Source organism: Fusarium mangiferae, assembly GCF_900044065.1.
Source record: "Fusarium mangiferae strain MRC7560 genome assembly, contig: FMAN_scaffold009, whole genome shotgun sequence".
NCBI classification, from domain to species: Eukaryota; Fungi; Ascomycota; class Sordariomycetes; order Hypocreales; family Nectriaceae; genus Fusarium; species Fusarium mangiferae.
The window spans coordinates 2,001,202-2,018,427 of NW_024573929.1; the positions used below are offsets into that span (position 1 = coordinate 2,001,202).

At 47.0% G+C, this 17,226-nt stretch overlaps 7 protein-coding genes across 7 annotated transcripts; 3 read left to right on the forward strand and 4 right to left on the reverse strand.

Annotated features, from left to right (window-relative positions):
- Positions 1-367: 367 nt before the first annotated feature.
- FMAN_08384 (uncharacterized protein) lies at positions 368-2,524 on the forward strand (the record flags this gene model as incomplete). The annotated part of the gene is made up of 1 exon (XM_041835333.1): positions 368-2,524. The coding sequence occupies one exon, from the start codon at positions 368-370 to the stop codon at positions 2,522-2,524; it is 2,157 nt and encodes a 718-aa protein (XP_041685507.1).
- A 62-nt stretch (positions 2,525-2,586) lies between these two features.
- FMAN_08383 (uncharacterized protein) lies at positions 2,587-4,387 on the reverse strand (the record flags this gene model as incomplete). Its single annotated transcript, XM_041835334.1, has 5 exons — positions 2,587-2,977; positions 3,030-3,316; positions 3,368-3,917; positions 3,995-4,269; positions 4,325-4,387. 5 exons carry the CDS (start codon positions 4,385-4,387, stop codon positions 2,587-2,589), a joined length of 1,566 nt encoding a protein of 521 aa, XP_041685508.1.
- A 1,076-nt stretch (positions 4,388-5,463) lies between these two features.
- On the forward strand, positions 5,464-6,129 carry FMAN_16174 (uncharacterized protein; the record flags this gene model as incomplete). Its single annotated transcript, XM_041835335.1, has 4 exons — positions 5,464-5,554; positions 5,608-5,843; positions 5,896-5,970; positions 6,022-6,129. 4 exons carry the CDS (start codon positions 5,464-5,466, stop codon positions 6,127-6,129), a joined length of 510 nt encoding a protein of 169 aa, XP_041685509.1.
- A 135-nt stretch (positions 6,130-6,264) lies between these two features.
- Positions 6,265-7,660, reverse strand: FMAN_08382 (uncharacterized protein; the record flags this gene model as incomplete). The annotated part of the gene is made up of 9 exons (XM_041835336.1): positions 6,265-6,298; positions 6,344-6,763; positions 6,817-6,954; positions 7,001-7,038; positions 7,086-7,240; positions 7,287-7,328; positions 7,373-7,463; positions 7,533-7,565; positions 7,613-7,660. 9 exons carry the CDS (start codon positions 7,658-7,660, stop codon positions 6,265-6,267), a joined length of 999 nt encoding a protein of 332 aa, XP_041685510.1.
- Positions 7,661-12,703: 5,043 nt separating this feature from the next.
- On the reverse strand, positions 12,704-14,062 carry FMAN_08381 (uncharacterized protein; the record flags this gene model as incomplete). The annotated part of the gene is made up of 5 exons (XM_041835337.1): positions 12,704-12,798; positions 12,860-12,962; positions 13,015-13,114; positions 13,201-13,277; positions 13,367-14,062. The coding sequence occupies 5 exons, from the start codon at positions 14,060-14,062 to the stop codon at positions 12,704-12,706; spliced, it is 1,071 nt and encodes a 356-aa protein (XP_041685511.1).
- Positions 14,063-14,878: 816 nt separating this feature from the next.
- FMAN_08380 (uncharacterized protein) lies at positions 14,879-15,387 on the forward strand (the record flags this gene model as incomplete). The annotated part of the gene is made up of 2 exons (XM_041835338.1): positions 14,879-15,123; positions 15,201-15,387. The coding sequence occupies 2 exons, from the start codon at positions 14,879-14,881 to the stop codon at positions 15,385-15,387; spliced, it is 432 nt and encodes a 143-aa protein (XP_041685512.1).
- An 861-nt stretch (positions 15,388-16,248) lies between these two features.
- On the reverse strand, positions 16,249-16,848 carry FMAN_16175 (uncharacterized protein; the record flags this gene model as incomplete). The annotated part of the gene is made up of 1 exon (XM_041835339.1): positions 16,249-16,848. The coding sequence occupies one exon, from the start codon at positions 16,846-16,848 to the stop codon at positions 16,249-16,251; it is 600 nt and encodes a 199-aa protein (XP_041685513.1).
- Between the last annotated feature and the right edge of the window lie 378 nt (positions 16,849-17,226).

The following is a 17,226-nucleotide window of genomic DNA, read 5'->3' on the forward strand; positions in this document are numbered from 1 at the left end:
CGGGGTTGGCAAGACACCAGCCCTCATATCAGCCAGGAAACATTAATTCAGTGCCGAGATTATCTCATCCTCTTTGTTAGCGAGACCTACTTAAGATACCAAGGTGCTACTCTCTTGGCTTCTAAGGGACATATAATATCTAGAAGCGCTACATAAGAATAAAAGACGCAGGTTGACAGATTGACCACTATGTGAATGACACGTGGACAAGTAGAAATCGAAGTGATGTGTCACTATCATATCATAACAAACAGGTCAGATAGAAAGGCGATATTTACAGCTTTATCTTTCTTTTTTTTCTTTGATGCTTTGCATTTTGGATTGAATTTCTTTCCAAATACCGCTGGTTTTAACATAAATATTGAAAATGGCCGAGGAGAAGCCCTTGCCTCATGTCTCGATCTTGCAGAACAGCTCGATTCGTCTACCTGACTTCAAGCCGTACCAACCTAATCCTGCTCTGAACTACACCCCGGAGTTCCAACGACACACTTGCAAAGACTGCAAAAGGCTGATCTTGGAGCTCCTTGAACACCCAGTAGGTCGCTCTCCAGATGAATACAGCAACTTTGAAAGTCACCGTGATGGGCTTCTGTCCACGTTAGTCCATGGTTCGGCCAGTTGCCGCGTATGCGCCATTATCATCAATCAGATTCTATGCGATCGCACTGATGTTCAGCATGAATTCACTCATTATCAGCTTGCTTTGCCACTCAAGAAGAATAGTTTCTGTGTCAGGCTCACAAATGATTCAGAAACGGCTGACACCGCCGGGAGAAACATTTATGGCGAATTTGCCCTTTATCGCAGCGAATTACCAAATGAGTTCTCTTGGTTAGATTATGGGATTGTCTATACGCCCACGTGGACCGATTTGTCTGTTGTTAGTTTTCAGCCGTATCTTGCGTCACGAGATTATCCTTGCCGTGAAAAGGCAATCGACAAAATCAAGGGCTGGATAGATACCTGTGAAGCGGAACATGATCACTGTGCCCAACAACACTCTACGGGGCTCCCTAAACGGGTCCTCAAGATTGCAAACGATAACATTTCTCTCTACATATCCCAGAAAAAGGATGTTCCAACTGAAGATCAACGCTACGTCGCTCTGAGTTACCGATGGGGGAACGATCTTCCGTTGAAACTAACCCAGAACACGTTGGGCGACTTCATCAAAGGATACCCCATCTCCAAGCTGCCTGATACTCTCCAAGACGCGGTGCGCATCTCTCGCAATCTAGGCTTCAAGTTTATCTGGATCGATGCCCTCTGTATCGTCCAGGATGACGAAAATGACTGGGTGGAACAGTCGGCCCTGATGGCGGATATCTACCAACACAGTAGCCTCAACCTGTGCGCGGCGGACTCAGCAGGCTGTGGCTCAGGAATGGTGGAAATGGCAGCGCCGCACTTGATGGAAATTACTACTGCAGTGACCCAATCTGCAGACACTGGTTCAAGAGAGACAGTAGTTCTGGTGGGAGGCCCTATCTCTACCGCCATTATCGACTGGGATAGATGTGGGCTTCTTTCCAGGGGATGGGTCTTCCAGGAGGGCCTCTGCTCCCCTCGCGGCCTCTATGTTAGCCGTCGGCACGGCTTGTTTTGGGACTGCGGGGCGATGATCGATATGATTGACAGGCGTGAGTCAATATCGACCGGGGATTTTGATCATGCATTCAACCCACGCACCGAGAGGCGGTCTTTTTTGTCTCTTACAAAAAATGCGAACCGTCACTCTATGGCAGTCCGAGATTTCTCCTTCACCTGGTATGACTGGATGGAGCTCTATACATCGAGATACCTCACGCGAAAAACAGATCGTCTCCCCGCCGTAGCGGGTATGGCCTCTTATGTCGCCTCGCTATCGGGAATGAAGTACAAGGCCGGATTGTGGGAGGAGGATATCCTACGCGGATTGATGTGGCGTAGAGGCAGTTCGCGCCACGCCAAGCGAGTACCAGGAGGCGCACCTACATGGAGCTGGGCTTCGATCACCGGGCCAGTCTATTATGATGAGTTCTTTACCATGCGTGTTAACCACCGTGGGAAGATTGATCATTGTGCCGAGTTGGACCTCGACATCATGGACACGACCATTGAAGAAGAGCAGCCAGGTACATTTGGGAATGTACGGCGCGGAGAAATCAAGGCCTCTGGCGTCTTGAAGCACGCCGCGACGATGTTGCTGAGAGAACAGTGGAATACGAAATGGGAATTCGACATACAGCCTAAAGAACCCGAAGCTGACGTCCTCGAACATTGCCAAGTACTGCGGCTCGCCAAAGCCTACCGGGATAAGGAGGGTACCCCCCCAGTTGTCTATTTTCTAATTATCCGGGAAACAGGCCGGCGCGAAAAAGGATACCAGCGCGTCAGCCAAGGGTGTATTGTGCTAAAATACGACCAGCATCCGAATCGTTGGAAAAGATTTCGTATTTTTTCTAGCACAAAGCCTAATTATGGGTTTTCAGAGGAGGAGGTATGGAGGGAGCTTAAGAAAGTTGCGTTGACTCTTATTTAAGAGAGAGAAGAGGAATGGTACAGTTAAGATAAGTGTCAAGAAAGTAAAGTTATATACCAGCACTACATCATAGCCTTGCTCTTTTCGGTTGATTCCTCCATATGGGTAATATCCAGCTTTCCAATATACTCATCAAGCTCCTTACGCTGCTCAGCCGGAACATCATTGACGTGAACAGCAACGTCATCACCGAAACGGGCAGAAATCTCCTCAAGTGACAGTTTGGCAGTCTCGGGGAAGTACAGGTACACGATGGGTATGAAGAAGATGCACCAAATGATAATGACCAAGTAATACTTCCAACCAATGTTCACGAACCCAATGGGCGCTGTCTGAAGCAGAATGATGGTGCTCGTGAACTGGCCAAAGAGGGAGAAGCCCATGCCAATAGGGCGAATCTCGGTTGGGAAGATCTCTGACACGTAGATATACATCGTTGTATCACAAAAGGTTCTTGGACAATTGTCAGTTGACGAAGACTCTCAGTTCAGGCGGGAAGACTTACCCTTGGAACGCCAGGTATAGGAAAACAAAGAAGACGCCTGCTGCATTACCTGCCTTATTGGCCGTTCCGGAGAACTCAGAAATACAGGCAGCAAGGCCACTCGTGGTAATCAAGCAGCCAAACAGACCAGTCATAAACATCCATCGGCGTGAATTAATCTTGTCGTGAAGCCAGGCGCCGAGCGGGTTGTAGATGACACCAGCGGTCGTAAGCCATAAGGCCGAAAGGAGCAGAGGCATGGATCCAGTTTGGCCGAGATTGGTGTAAAGAATGACTGAGTAGTTGTTCTGATAGTGTTAGAACTTGAAGTAAGTGGAGAATGGTAAGCATCAACTTACGATGATCAGTGGTCCCGCGAACTCGGCGCCCCATTGAGTCAAAAAGCCTATTGCCAGTCGTTTTCGGTAGCTCTTCTTCTTGAGGACTGCCATGAAAGGTCCGCAGCCTAGCGCCTTGAGTTTGGCAGAGTCCAGAGCCAGTTGTTCCTTGATCTGGTAGATCTCTTCGCGGGCGACTAGGTCATTTGGATCGTCCGGTGACTGTCGCAAGTTACGAACAACAGTCCATGCCTCCTCAATTCTGCCCTTCTGCAAGAGCCATCGGGTAGACTCGGGGATCCAGAAAGAAGTGATGAGAAGGACAGTGGGAGCTAGGCATTGCATGCACAGCGGGAATCTCCAGGCAAAGTCCGGCTTGCTTGTGGTGAGAAAGTAACAGCCATACCCAAGCCAGCCCGAGAGCATGTAGCCAAAGACGAGAAAGATGGCGTGGTGTCCAACGAGCCACCCGCGTTTGTCGTGTGGTGCGAGCTCTCCCATGTACATCGGGCAAACCGTGACGAGGATTCCGATACCGATGCCAGCCAAGATTCGACCCGCTTGGAACATACTGCAGTATCAAGTCAGTCTTTCGAACGTCGCCATGTCTGAATCAAGCAACCATGCGAGTAAATAGACAAGACTCACCTCAGATTTGCTGCACCGCCCTGCAATGCTCCTCCCAGCAACGCAAAGGCTCCGCCAATCTGGATAGACCGCTTCCTGCCCAGCGCTGTAGCAGCCCACATAACAAAAAGCGTGCCAATGGCGCCGCCCGCACTGTAGATTCCATTCGCGGTCGAGATAGCTTCAGTTGTCTCGGTGCTGTAGCCAGGCTCACCCGCCTGAGGCAAGTCGAAGAATTTGTACCATCCTGGCTGCCCGATTGTGCTGCCAATGACAGAGGAGCAGTAGCCGTATGTCTGGAAAAAATGAGCATAATGTAGCTGGGTGTGGATGGCTATCAGAACAGCTTACCAGGGAGCCAAAGGCAACCGCGACAGTCACCAGCCTGTTGTAAGCAGTTGTATGCTTACCCATTGCTAGCGGGTTGACACCAGAATGCTGGAGGTATTGACGATGTTGTTGTTTAGTTATGGGTTCTTGTTGCTGGAACAGTTTGGCAAGGTAGTTGTCAATTTATCCCCTGACTCTGCCTTCTTATAAATGAATGACCCTCTAGCAAATACCGGTCTGGCTATTGTATGAAGAATATCATTCGTTTACCCCGTTACCCCGGATTTCAGGAGGTCGGAGGTCCACTCTCCCCACAAACAAGCAATGCAGCAGCGGGGCAACTCCGAAGTGGCTGGCAGGTCTTCGGAGCGTGCCACTTTCTGGGGAACTTGATTTCACCTTGGGCGATGCTTGTGCCAAAACAGGCAACGGTGCCGGTCTAATCAAAGGAAGGGCATGATATTCCCTCTGCTAGAATTGTTAATTGGTAAACCTGTTTGTGGACTGTGGACGAGCAATTCAGTCCGTGGAGGACGAGCTACGTACCGCCCGAGACATCAGGTCTGAACTACAACTTCAATCTCGCTTGCAGATAAAACAATGAAGCGACTGTATATGCCATGACCGACTGATCTTTTTCTTGGTGTTGCAAAAAACGTTAAAAGTGAGTGTACTGAAAATAACAAGGATGTTCCAGACATGGTATTGTCTTCAGTCTGTGGGACGGTTCTGCAAAATAGAAACGAGAAAAAACTTAAAAGATTACTTGAAAGAACTTAAGAAGTTTATTGACAGAGAAAATAAAGTAATAATAGGGTCTAACAGGTATCCTTTAATGCTTTAATCTGCAGTTATTTGCCTGCTCCAGGGTAGTGAGATAAGACGTGCGCTTATCAATCGATAAGCGACAGTCGATAAGTGATAGTCGATAAGCGATAAGCGATAAACCTTTTCACCGCCCGTAAAATAATCCGGCGAAACGCGGTGGGGTCCCGATCATGTGTTTTGTCGTGATCCAGCTTGACTAAGCGACACTGGCCCTGATTTAGGTTTAGTGCGACTACTGATAAGCAAGCTGCGTAACTCTCAGGCACGGAGCTACGGGCCCGGAGCCGTATCCCGTATCGTTCATTGCGTGTATATGCCGAGAATGCTCCGTCATGGATCGGTATTTATATAAACAGAGTAGAGGAGTTGCCATTGAACGCTCTCCTCCTCTCTGTCTTTACAGTCATACCAAATCCACAAAAAGTAAACAGCCCTGAATTGACGAGCCCAAGAATGTTCTACTAACCCATCTGTAGTGTCAAACAAGATCGTTCCTCTTACCATTATCAAGGGCGCTGGCCACGAGCACATCCCCATTCCCGACGGGGAGTGCGCTATTATCGCCGACTTCCACTCTATCAAGAGTCAGCGCAACGACTCTGATCATTACCTGACCACGGGTTTCTATAAGGTCGTTCCTGGACCTACACGATATGGATCCTACGACTACGAGGAGACAAAATATGTTCTCAGCGGCCAAATTGATGTGACTGTAAGGATCTCTCCCTGCAGATTTGCAAGTACGCGATACTGATTACGAACAGGATGAGGCTACCGGTATCACTCACCATCTTGTTGCAGGAGACTGGGCCTTCTTCCACGTCGGTTCCAAAGCCCAGGTTAGTTCTCTTCCTCCAATGCTTTGAGAATCATGGCTGATCTGTATTTAGTTCTCCACCAGGTCGCACGGTGTTGCCTTCTACGCTGTTACTCGGCCGGCAAACGACACTCCTCACATTAACCTCAAGGGTCGTGAGGAGAGCACTTCCAAGTTGTAAAAGTTTAAAGATATCATAGTCTGTTAATAGATAAGAATACATGGCCATTCCATATTGGCAACACAAGCATAGCAATCTGGGTCCAACCCGCATTGGCCACTCAAGTATGAAATAGAATGAGATCGTGATCTGCAACTATGTCGCCGGCTTGCGCCCGTATACCGAGATACTTATAACGGTTAGCTCACTATTGGGCATTGGCGCAGAGACTTACATTGGCCAGTATGCATGAATCCGAGGATCGTTAAGTTCTTTCCTGGCTTGAGCGATGAAAACAGTGACCTCCTCCCTCGACCATCCCAAAGCCCGGGTAAGTGGAGCTATCGCCACAGCTTCAAGAAAGAAATTCGCATTCTCGTTATTCCATACACCCAATTCCTTATGCTTCTTGTCTTTTGGCCATCGGTTTGTTGGCCATTTAAACTTTGCTTCCGTTACATCTTCAAAGCCAACCTTGGTGAGGACATCTTTTATGTTGCCTGGGTCGAAGTATGGTCTTCCAAGTTTGACGGATGCATCGTATATGAGCTGAGCCCACTGCCATAGATTGTGCTGCGGTGTCAAGGTGTTGTCGTCAGACTTTGTAAAGACATCGATCTCTTGTAGTTCTACATAGGCACCGGGTTCCAGGTTCCTAATGCATCTCAGCTTTGTAGGTTGAAGAAATGAACATGCGAAAAGCCTCACTCGAAGATCTTTTTAGCGTAGCTTTCCCAGTCTGCGACACTAGAGTTCATCATTCGACTGTGGATGTAATCAAACTTTGAAGAGTATTGCCACTCCTCTTCAATATCGTCAATGATGAATCGAACATTTGGTGGGACACTAATATAGTTAGCTGGTTTAGGTAAAGGGGCGTAAGAATCCATACAAGCTGGGTTGAATGGGAGACAGGTCAACTCCGATAACCTGAAAAGCATTAATTGGTGCCAGCAAGGAATAGCTGAGGAACCAACCTCGGCACCTGGATGGTCGTCTGCATAGTCCATGACCCAAATTCCAGTGCCAGTGCCTACATCCAGAACATGCTGGACTTTAGCTCCAGGCTTACTCGGAGGAGCAAAGCCAAGCCTATCATTAAAGGTCCGAAGGAACAGAGCGTGTTGCAAATCTGATCTTTTCAGTAAAATGTCCATTAGATCCGGTGAAGCATATACCTAGTCTCTCGTTCTCTTCCTCGTCATTTGGAACATTGTATTCTGTGTGATCAGCAACCGTAGACTCTACTGATCACAGAACTCACTGCCATCTTTGTAACCGTGGTAGGTTCTCCCGTTTTCCTGGCGGTACTGAAGAATGGAGCTGCTTATACTTTGCGTCGATGACTCCACTTCCTAGGGTAGAGAAGGCAGTTTGTCAGTCTGTACCCAATTGAAGAACACTTGGCTTGAGACTACGCGTACCTCGTCATGTCCAGAGTCGTGGTCTTCAAGTACCTTGAGATTGTCAAAGAATGCAATCAATGATGCCATCAGCTGCTTACAATCTCACTCTCGTCAGCAACGAGCGGCTGATTATCCACGGCCGACATTGTGAGCTCGTGAAGTCGATCCAAGGACACGCCAATCGTGAAATCACAATGCGAGAGGGGAAAACAGAAGAGGAGAAAATCCGGAACCCGAAATGGAGTGATATGAGTTTTGAATTCAGGAAAAGTCAGGGTTGCTGACCTGATTCGTAACCATATTGACACGTCAAATTCTGGAGCGAACATGAGTGGAGTCTCAGAAGGCCAAGAGTCTCCCTGATTCGCCCTCGAGGTGAGCTCGTTGACACATTGGGGCAGGGTTACATTTTACACGGATTTACCAATAGAAGAGCAGAATGCTGCATGATATGACAATTGGCCTCTAGGTAATTGCGGTAAGTATCTATGCTACTGCGACTTGCTGTCCATGGCGAGTACACTAGGCCGGATTACCGACTGTGATCTAGGATCGGTCAACTGCGTGATGAGCTTCAGGAACAGATCATTAGGCTCGGCTGATGTACCAGCAAACTCAACGCAGAAGGTAGGTTCAACAGAGATAGATGGGGAAGGCGGGTAATGCTCCAGGGAGGTGCCGGCGGGAATATCGTCCGGAGTGGTGATTCCGCTGGTAGCATGACCCGTAGCTACTGCTGATAACAGCGGAGTAACCTTTCAAAAGAACATCATGACAAGGGCTGAAGAGTAGCTTGCGAGTGAAAAGATGATACGATATTGGGATAATATATTGTTGTACGGTGGAATATATCAGGCATTGTTTATCTGAATCTGGCCAGTCGTTGATAAATGAACACGAGAGACCAGACCAGTCTCGTCAAAAGATCATACATGAAGATATTACTAATAAAGCTTAAAGAGTGACATCAAATACAGGGAAACTAGCCACCGTCAGAAATAGGCCACTACAGCAAGATTCAATTGATGCCTGAGGCACTCATACTGGTCAGTAAGGTGGCCGGTTTCCGGGGGTGGCTGGTTTCCCTGTATTTGACGCGACGCCAAGTGCTATGAACGCCTACGCTAGAGGGAGAGTTATTTATCTATTAGACACGCTGCTTAGAAGCTAAATGCGCGTCGTCAAGATGCACAGATGAAGGTATTTAGGGGACTCGGTCCCGAAGAACACCTGGTCCAAGAACCGCCGTCGAGATGCGGAGAGCGTCCTACAGTGCTACGTAGCTTCAACCATGGTCTGATCCTGCCCTACGAGAGAGAGGGGTAATAGAGCGGGAAAGTCTAGACTCCTACCGGGTTTGCCTGGCACGCGTCAACGTCTCCTTATCTACGGAAGTCCCGAAATGAATTGTGTAGAATGGCGCAAGGCCATTGTCAAACCCGACTACTGACCGGTATCGTCCTGTTTTACTCACTATCGAGGGCCGATGAAGTCATGCTATTCCACATATTAGATGAGACAAACCCCCGTGGCGATCTACAGCCTTTTTGCTTCTCAGCTTCAGTATCCCTACCCAGACTCCGCACTACAGAACGACGCTTCTCTAGAGGCCGTTACAAGCAGCCCTACTAACTGATAGAACACTACTCAAGGCTTGTGTCGCCTCAAAGGACCCAAAAGAGAAGGTTTTGACAATGCCGGCTCGACGCGCGTCACAAAGGAAAACGACTAATGAGGCGGTACATCCTCGCATCGGTATGATGGAAATGCGGCCTTCCAGAGGCAAATTCGCTGCGTAACACTGTAAATATCTCAGGGCTTATGTTGCTGTAGTACTGCTATCAATACAGAAAACCTCACTTTTGAGGCCTCCCCATAACAAATGATCTACAATGATAGCCAAATGGAAAGAATCATCCCCGGTGACCTGCAGTCATCAGAGTACTGATTAAAATGATTTGTAGTTACATAATGGGTCTTGAAGTAATGGACATGTGGTCTCATCACTCGATAAACCTCTACAGAATGGTTCACAATATTTGCATGCTCCCGCCTGCAGGCTACAAGACGCGCAGCTCGGCTGCCCTCCCACAGGGAAACTACCCAATACCATCGACGAACAAAAAGGTGTTGACCAGATCGCAGCTTCATCAACAAAAGTAGGAATCATGGGCGCTGGAGATGGGAGAGTTTGCGCGTATCCTTCAGGTATGCTGAGGTCGCAGCCGTCGGGGCCCGAGTACATCCCCATATCTAGGTACGGAGCGTAGATACAGCCCTTCAGGACAATTAGTAGGGTTTTAGCAGTAGAATAGGACCTACATAATTGAGTGCCCACATTACTTCAGTTTTCCCATCCTCGGTGCCATGAAATATTGGAATCGTACTGCTTGACAAGACATGTCAGCACCGAGTGTCTGTATAGCCATCGAGTTTCAAGATGTCGGGGTTCTCACTCAGGGGCGGAATCATATCGAACAAGGCTTTCTCCAGCATGCGTCAATGAAGGTGTTGGGTCAACCGCTGCCTGCTGAGATACCGCGGTCAACTGTAACTCCGACGTGGTAGGCAGAACCTCCGGATGGGGCGATTCTGTCGTCTCTTGAACACTCGAGGGCTTTGGAAGGAGGGGCGATCGTATCTTCTCCTTAGCAGTAGGAGGCGCCGGAAGCGATGGTATGATTGTAAAACGAGGTCTATATATGCAGCAAAAGCCTCGACTGAGACATCTTGTGCTGTATCAGCCACAACGATTAGCTATGATTCCATAATGGCGGCAATCCGGGGCAAGATGAACGATCAATACCAAGATGTGTGTGAGAGAGAGAGAGAGTAAAATCCTGAGAAAAGTCCTACCAGATCGGTTGTCGTTCATCACAACGAAGATGGCTAGCCCGGCAGCAATTACATCCGTTCCTGCTGCGTTTCCTGTAGTTTCGCGTGCGGGAATTTAGTTTAGTAGTTCTGGCCATTTGAGGGATTTGTTTCTCGGGAGTGTATAGAAACTAGAAGTATCGCGTAGGTCTGACGGGCAGGATTAAGAGCGGGGGGATCAGGTCTGGGTCATGTCAAATTTGGAGCTTATGTACAATAGCTAGTGAGACAAGACCTTGAAATTGACTGGTCCTTGGATCGATTCCATGGACGGCTTCAAGGACGCTAGAACAACACGGCAGCCCGTATTTCCAAATTGCAAAGGAGTGAATGACACCATAGCCCGCAGAAATTCCCTTGGTTAAGTTTATGATGTTTGGGCCGTGCAGATAGCCCAAGGGGCTAGGAAAAACACGGACAGGAGTCGGTGAGAGATCAGCGGCTTTTAGTGTATGCGATTCTGCTGTCTTTCCTTACCCCGAGCGCAGTTTCTCAATAATTAAAGAAGATGGAAAAGGAAGATGAACCTAAGAAACTTGTATCACAATTGAGCTTCATGAGATACAGCGTACAGCGTGGCCACATACCTAGAGCAAGGCTTTGAGTCCAGCCAGTGCTCTAAACAAGCCAAGTTATCTTGAACCCCCCCGTTTCAGCTTAGAGCCACTGTAGGCGCACGGTGGCGTTTGCGATGATGCATGCTCTTCAGGGGGATTCCACAGCGAGACAGGCGAACGTGGTGGCCTTGAGAAACCCCCAAAGTTACGCACTGTGATTGTAACTGACGGAAATCGAACAGTGTAAGCTACTTCCATCACATGCAACTTGTTGGTTCTCCATTTCGATCCCCTTCTTGTACTGTTGGGTGAACCATGGACTCTGTCACTTGAGAAGTAATTGAAGCCTGGACTAGCGCATTTAATAACCTTTAGATAATTCTGATGTGAAGCTGAAGATGTGTCCCTGCTTTCAGTTAGGGAACAAAAACCACGCAGAATTCGTGTTGTCCTGGCTCGAGCTCGCTTGCAGAGCGGCCCGTGTAGGCTATCCCAACAAACGTTAGAGATGTGATATGACGCGTCAGGGTAACTGTGAGCTGCTTGGTAATGCTAATCAGCCGATAAGAAGAACCTCTGGCGAGTGAGTGTGCACACAGTATGGTGTCTAGAATAGCAAAGCAATGGTCACCTGCAGGACTGTACAAAGCCAACTGTTGGTGGCTGATGTGATAGTGATAAATAAGGTTTAAGCTAGTCGCGGAACTTTCTCTAATCAAAACTAGTCATTTCCGGATTTACTGTTCCTGCTGGCGTTGTTGATCTTTTAGGGCTTAGGGAAGAATAATTACCCAGAAAAGGAAAAGGGTTAATACAACAACTTATGGCCGGTTCACAGCCCCTTGCCAAAAACGATTATAAGACTAGCTAGCTAAACAGTTGAGGCTACATCTAAAAGCCAACAGAACACGTACGTCTTCTAATAAAAAGTATTAAACTTGGGATTTTGAGTTGCGAGGTCAAAGAGCATACTTTAAGCCGCTCTAGCCGCCCCTATCCCATTGTTCTAGTTCAAAGGTGTTAAGTGTGGCGCCTAAACGTTCCGGAAGCTACTGTACTATACATTAGCGTAACCAACCCAACCCCAGTCTTCCCCCTTTAAGAGTGCGGAGAGTCACACTGTGGCTTACGTTATACGAGGAAGGGGAGGGATCGGAGTATCATGGCGGTACAAAAGTGGACTACTGACGTCCTTGGCACCCAGAAAGCCGCCGGGCCCCGGCGGAAGGTTCTGAGAAGTGCTTATCCATTACATAAGCATCTGCCTGAGGCAGTACAAGTAATACCGAGTCATGCATAAGCCATATGGCACCAAGTTGCTCAGGAAAAGGCATTGTCTTGACTTGAATAAGAAGAATATTATTGTAGGAGATCAAGGTTTACAGGTATGTGGAGTTTTCATAGACTATCAAAACAGGATAAAGCTAATAAGAACTATAGGTACTTATATAATAAGATTTATATTTGCCAGTAATGACTGTAGGTATTTATATAATGAGATCCATATTTGTAGGTAATGACAGTGTTGCTTTATAATAGTCTTCTTCTCTTGGCTTCAATCCCCAAGCCTCGTTAACTGCTCTCATATCGTGATATCGAGTGCCAAAGGTACTGACTCACTAACTACTAAGACACCTTGTATAACGACCGCTCCTATTAGCTACCTTTGCCTTTGTTCCAAAGACTCTAGCGTTTGTAGAGTCTGAAGGCAGTAGGCAGTATATAGAGAATGTCGTCATAAACGTGTTGAACCAAGTCCTAATAGTTATTAGGGCAGCGTTGGAGAGTGTTTGAGGCATCAACTCGACTACCGCATCCGTGGTTGCCCATAGAGTAGCAGATACCGTTAGAAGCTGCGTTCGTAAGATTAGCCTTCAACTGCCAAAATAAAATCTGAAGAGAAAGAAAACATACTGGCACCGCCGGGATCCCTCTCGCTGTGCATAACATGAGCTTCGTAGGGAGTAACCTGAGGTTTTCTGCATGCTCGCCTCGTAGCTACATCGATGAACTGGGTCTGCACCAAAGATTGTTAGAACTGTTATATATGTAGCCAGCCTATAACTTACTACTATGACACCCTTGTCCACTGAAAAGTGAGGTCTTTCCCAGAGGAAACAGACATTAAAAGGACCACAGGTTCCACTGTAAGAGATATTGGTGGTGACGCTGCGATGAAGTGTCAGAACACCCGTCCCGCGGGGAAAACCCGAGAAAAGACCACGATATTTGCTTGATGCTTCGGGATTACTTACGAGTCAGCGCCTTTGGTGGGGAAAATGCCAAAGGTGCTAAAGAACGTTGATACCGTCTTAACCCAGCCTTTTCCAAACTGTTCATCGTAAGTTAGCGAATGAGGAAAAAAAAAGGTCAACAAGGGTGGGAATTTTGAAGTTAATCTGAATTTCCTTCCTGACCTACCCCAGGGATTGTTCCATATGCTCCTATGGAGACGCCAGACGGATGTGTGACTGACACAGACTTGGAGATAGAACCAGTGCCACAAAGAGAACCTGATACATAGTGGTATGCTCCGTATACATTGGTGTTCAAAGACTGGCGAATGCCGCGCGAGATAAGATTAGTGCACTGGGCAGAGCATCTGTCACCATCGTAGACACAAGCCCTCTTGTTGAGACTCTTTGGGAGGACAAGCTTGGCATTGGGATCTTCTTCGTTGGCAATAAGCGACTTCCTGGAAATCTGGTTATCACCATACGTCCTAGAATAGCAAAAGCTCCGAAGGATGGGGACATACTGGTAAGCCTTAACCTCCTCATTCGATGGGAGGAACTTCCCACTGGCATCAAGGAAGTCTTCAGTATTCATGACATGGGTTTTAAAATCCTCCAGACTGAGGGAAGACATGTTGAAATCCTGATAGGTTAACTTTTGGCCATCAACTTCTATGGTTTTCTCGATCATATGAAGTCCTTTGTAGAAGGAGGGTTCAGGGGCCCAGTCCTTGAAGTCGAAAGGGTCATAAGGCTTGAACTCGTTGCCATCCTTTACGAAAAGAGGCGTGGTAGTTTTAGAAGAAGTGTTCGCTTGCACAGCTTTGGCGACGAGACAGTGCGCTTGACTAATTGCCAATGCCAGAACAAGACCGATAAGCATGGTGAAGAAGATAAAGACTGAATAGTAATGTTAATTGTTGATTCGATGTGATTTGATTTGGTACACTGGAAGAGATAATGATAGAGGTAAGTGAATCTTTTATAGGAACGCTCCAGAGCAATTTTGTGACTGCATTAAACTTCGTAGCAGGATGTTGACAACAAGACAAGGAATCGGCAACAACAATCCCCTGTCCATTTACTCAATAGGTGGTTTTACTACTGAATCCAAGGTATCAATCTGTTTATTCGGCAATTGATAAAAGTCAAAAAGTTTCTACCGTGTCAAGTTCCTCAATTCCAGAAGCACGGATCGTTTCAGTCCCTCTTGACACGTGTATCGTGTATCTGACGTGTCAAGTTCTGCAAAATAGAAGCACGGATGGGTTCAGTTCATTTTGACAGCTGTATCAATTATGCAATCGGCCAACAGAGAAGACACGCTGTTGCAATGGCGGGGCGAACTCGGATACAGTCTTCATTTCCATGTCAGGAAGATTGATGATCAGCCTGGATGAAACATACTGCTGACTTGTTAGAAACATAATACGTCAACAAATAGTTCGACCCAATATCTTACCGGTCAACATAACAACATAGCTGTTTTCTAACTCCCCAAAAAACACGTGGTCCTTTGATAGCTGGCAGCTTTGACCTCTTTAGGTTGCCTCTGGCTATATATATGCCCATGATGCTCCCAAGATCATCAGAAGTCCAGATTTAAATCCAAGCCTTTATTCAAGACCAGACCTCTTCTAACTTCCTGTATCCTTACTCTGAACTTAACACTTTCTTTTTAACACTTTCGCTGTTAAATATGTTCTTCTCAAGCCTTTTTGCTCCAGCCAACAGTGTTGCCGCACTCACCGTTCTCCTTGGCTTCTCTCAAGTTGCCAATGCGGCAGTGCAATGCGACCTTATCAGCAGCGTTCACTGCGGACGTAACCACCACAAGCAGAACCACAAGTTGCCTACCACTCCTGGTTCAACCTTTTACGTCAATGGGTTTCATGGAGGCGTCATGAACGCCAAGTTTCAGTCGATCACGCAATCCGTCCCTGGGTAAGTCTTTCGCCTCATTGTCCAAGGAGCGTTACACCATCGTTCCCTATATTACCTCATACTCACAGACTTTGTAGTAACAATGACAACGTTGACCTTACTTATAACTTTAATCTTGGTGATTATAGCGGCACCTACTGGATCATTCTCCCAACTTCATTTGGAGGAGGAGATGCTTGTTATGCCGTCTATAAGAACTGCGACGTCACGATCAGCTTTTGGGAGAAGTCGCAGCCTCTTCCAACTTATTATCAGTTGGCTTGAGCTCGCAGTATGTATTCTCTCAAAAAGATTTACAGTTTCAGTCGAAGCATCGACGTATGAACAGTACTGACTTTCAGCTTAGCAAGGAGCCAACATTTCTCAAGGCCTGATCGGCCGACTAGACTGACACAAGAATGCGATTACACGATCGACTGATCAGAAGATCAACACACTCATTTGGACAGAATTGACAAGGGACACTCGTTTGCAATTACTTAGGCTAGGATTGATCAATATATAACTATTTGCTTTAACCACCCAGTTCTCACGAGTCGCGCATGCAAGCTACCGTCTTATGAAATGATTTACATTTGACAGAGCACCCTATATTACGCGCTGGTAGCTAATGACAACACCATTCACAGAACAGAGCAAATTCCACTGTATCTAGACCTTTTCGTTTGTATGTGTTATTTACAGTTGAGACCTGTGACTGAGAGCTTATTTTACTTTACAGTATAGAAAACCTACATGTATTTTAGCCCCCTCCAACGTGAGGCTTTTGACACTGTATCTTGCATGTCACGTCTGTAAAACCATGTAGTGGACATTACTGCCGGTGTTGGCGTGATAGTTGAGTATCTTGACTTAATCGGGACAATATGTATAGGTTAGATATTGAATGATCATCCATTTTACAGATTGCGAAATACTTTTGAATGACTTAACCAATTATTTCGCTAATCCCAGAGCTGGCAAATCGCACGAAAAGAAGGCTTAATAATGGATCCTCAACTCGCTCAATAACACTGTAGATCAATTTGTGCTTCTGTGTTTCATCTTACTATACAACTTGACTATGGAGCGGACATATTAAACGCTCCTGGCCGCAAGGCCTTATCTTCAGCTTCCTCGAATCCATTAATCCTCAATCCTTTCCGCTCTCTGCCTGAAGGCCTTCCAAGATCGCATAGACCGTCTAAGCTGCTCATTATAGCCATAAGTGATTGCATGTACTAGCCCGATGTATTGTGTAGAAGCCAGTAAAGCAATGAGCCATGGTGGTGACGACATGCCTTTAATTTCGATGAAGCGATTAATCACTCCAGGAGTCCAGAGAATGAGATAGCCTAGTGGATAGCCATTCAACAGCATCATCCTTCGTAGATTGGGTGATGCCTTCTTCCGCAGCTGCTCTGCAGGCATACGTGCCTGTTGGGAAAAGGTAGTATGATATGGCGTAGAAGCGCTGGCAGTAGAAAAATGAGACCGCGGACTGCTGTAGCAGTGAGCTTGATTGCTCAGTGGTGCCGTAGATGATGAATCACTGTTCGGACCATTCATCTGTCGGAGTTCATAGGCAACAGTAAGCGACGAGCTTTTCAGGATGTGCGGCTCAGACGGAGTTGTGTCGTGCTGAGTGCGCGTTGCTGTCTCAGTAGAAGTGAGATTTGTTCCGTTGGGAGAAGGCCCTGAAAAGCCAAAACGACCAAACGCCCGTTTGAGCTGGAAGTAAACCATGGTATAAATAATAATGACCAAGAAGAATATAAAGAGCCGCCAGCCGAACGATAAGCTCCAGCGTAGGATGGGATACTTCTTTTGAATCCAGCACCAATTGCCGCCGACCGGACCGTATGCTTGAAGCCCCAGAGCGGCGAAGCCTTTGTAGAGCAGTGAGTATCAGGTTGCAGCCAATCTCAGAATAGTCACGTACTGGTGATAATTCCTGGGATCCATGCACAGAAACAAATCAAGACGACACTCCACAATGACGAGTCTTGGAGCAGGTGACCCTTTCGCACAGTGAGTAGAACAGTTATTGATATAAATAAGATGTTAAAGTCAATCGTCTGCACTGTAAGCTGGCCCACCCACGCATTGGCGATACATTGCTCT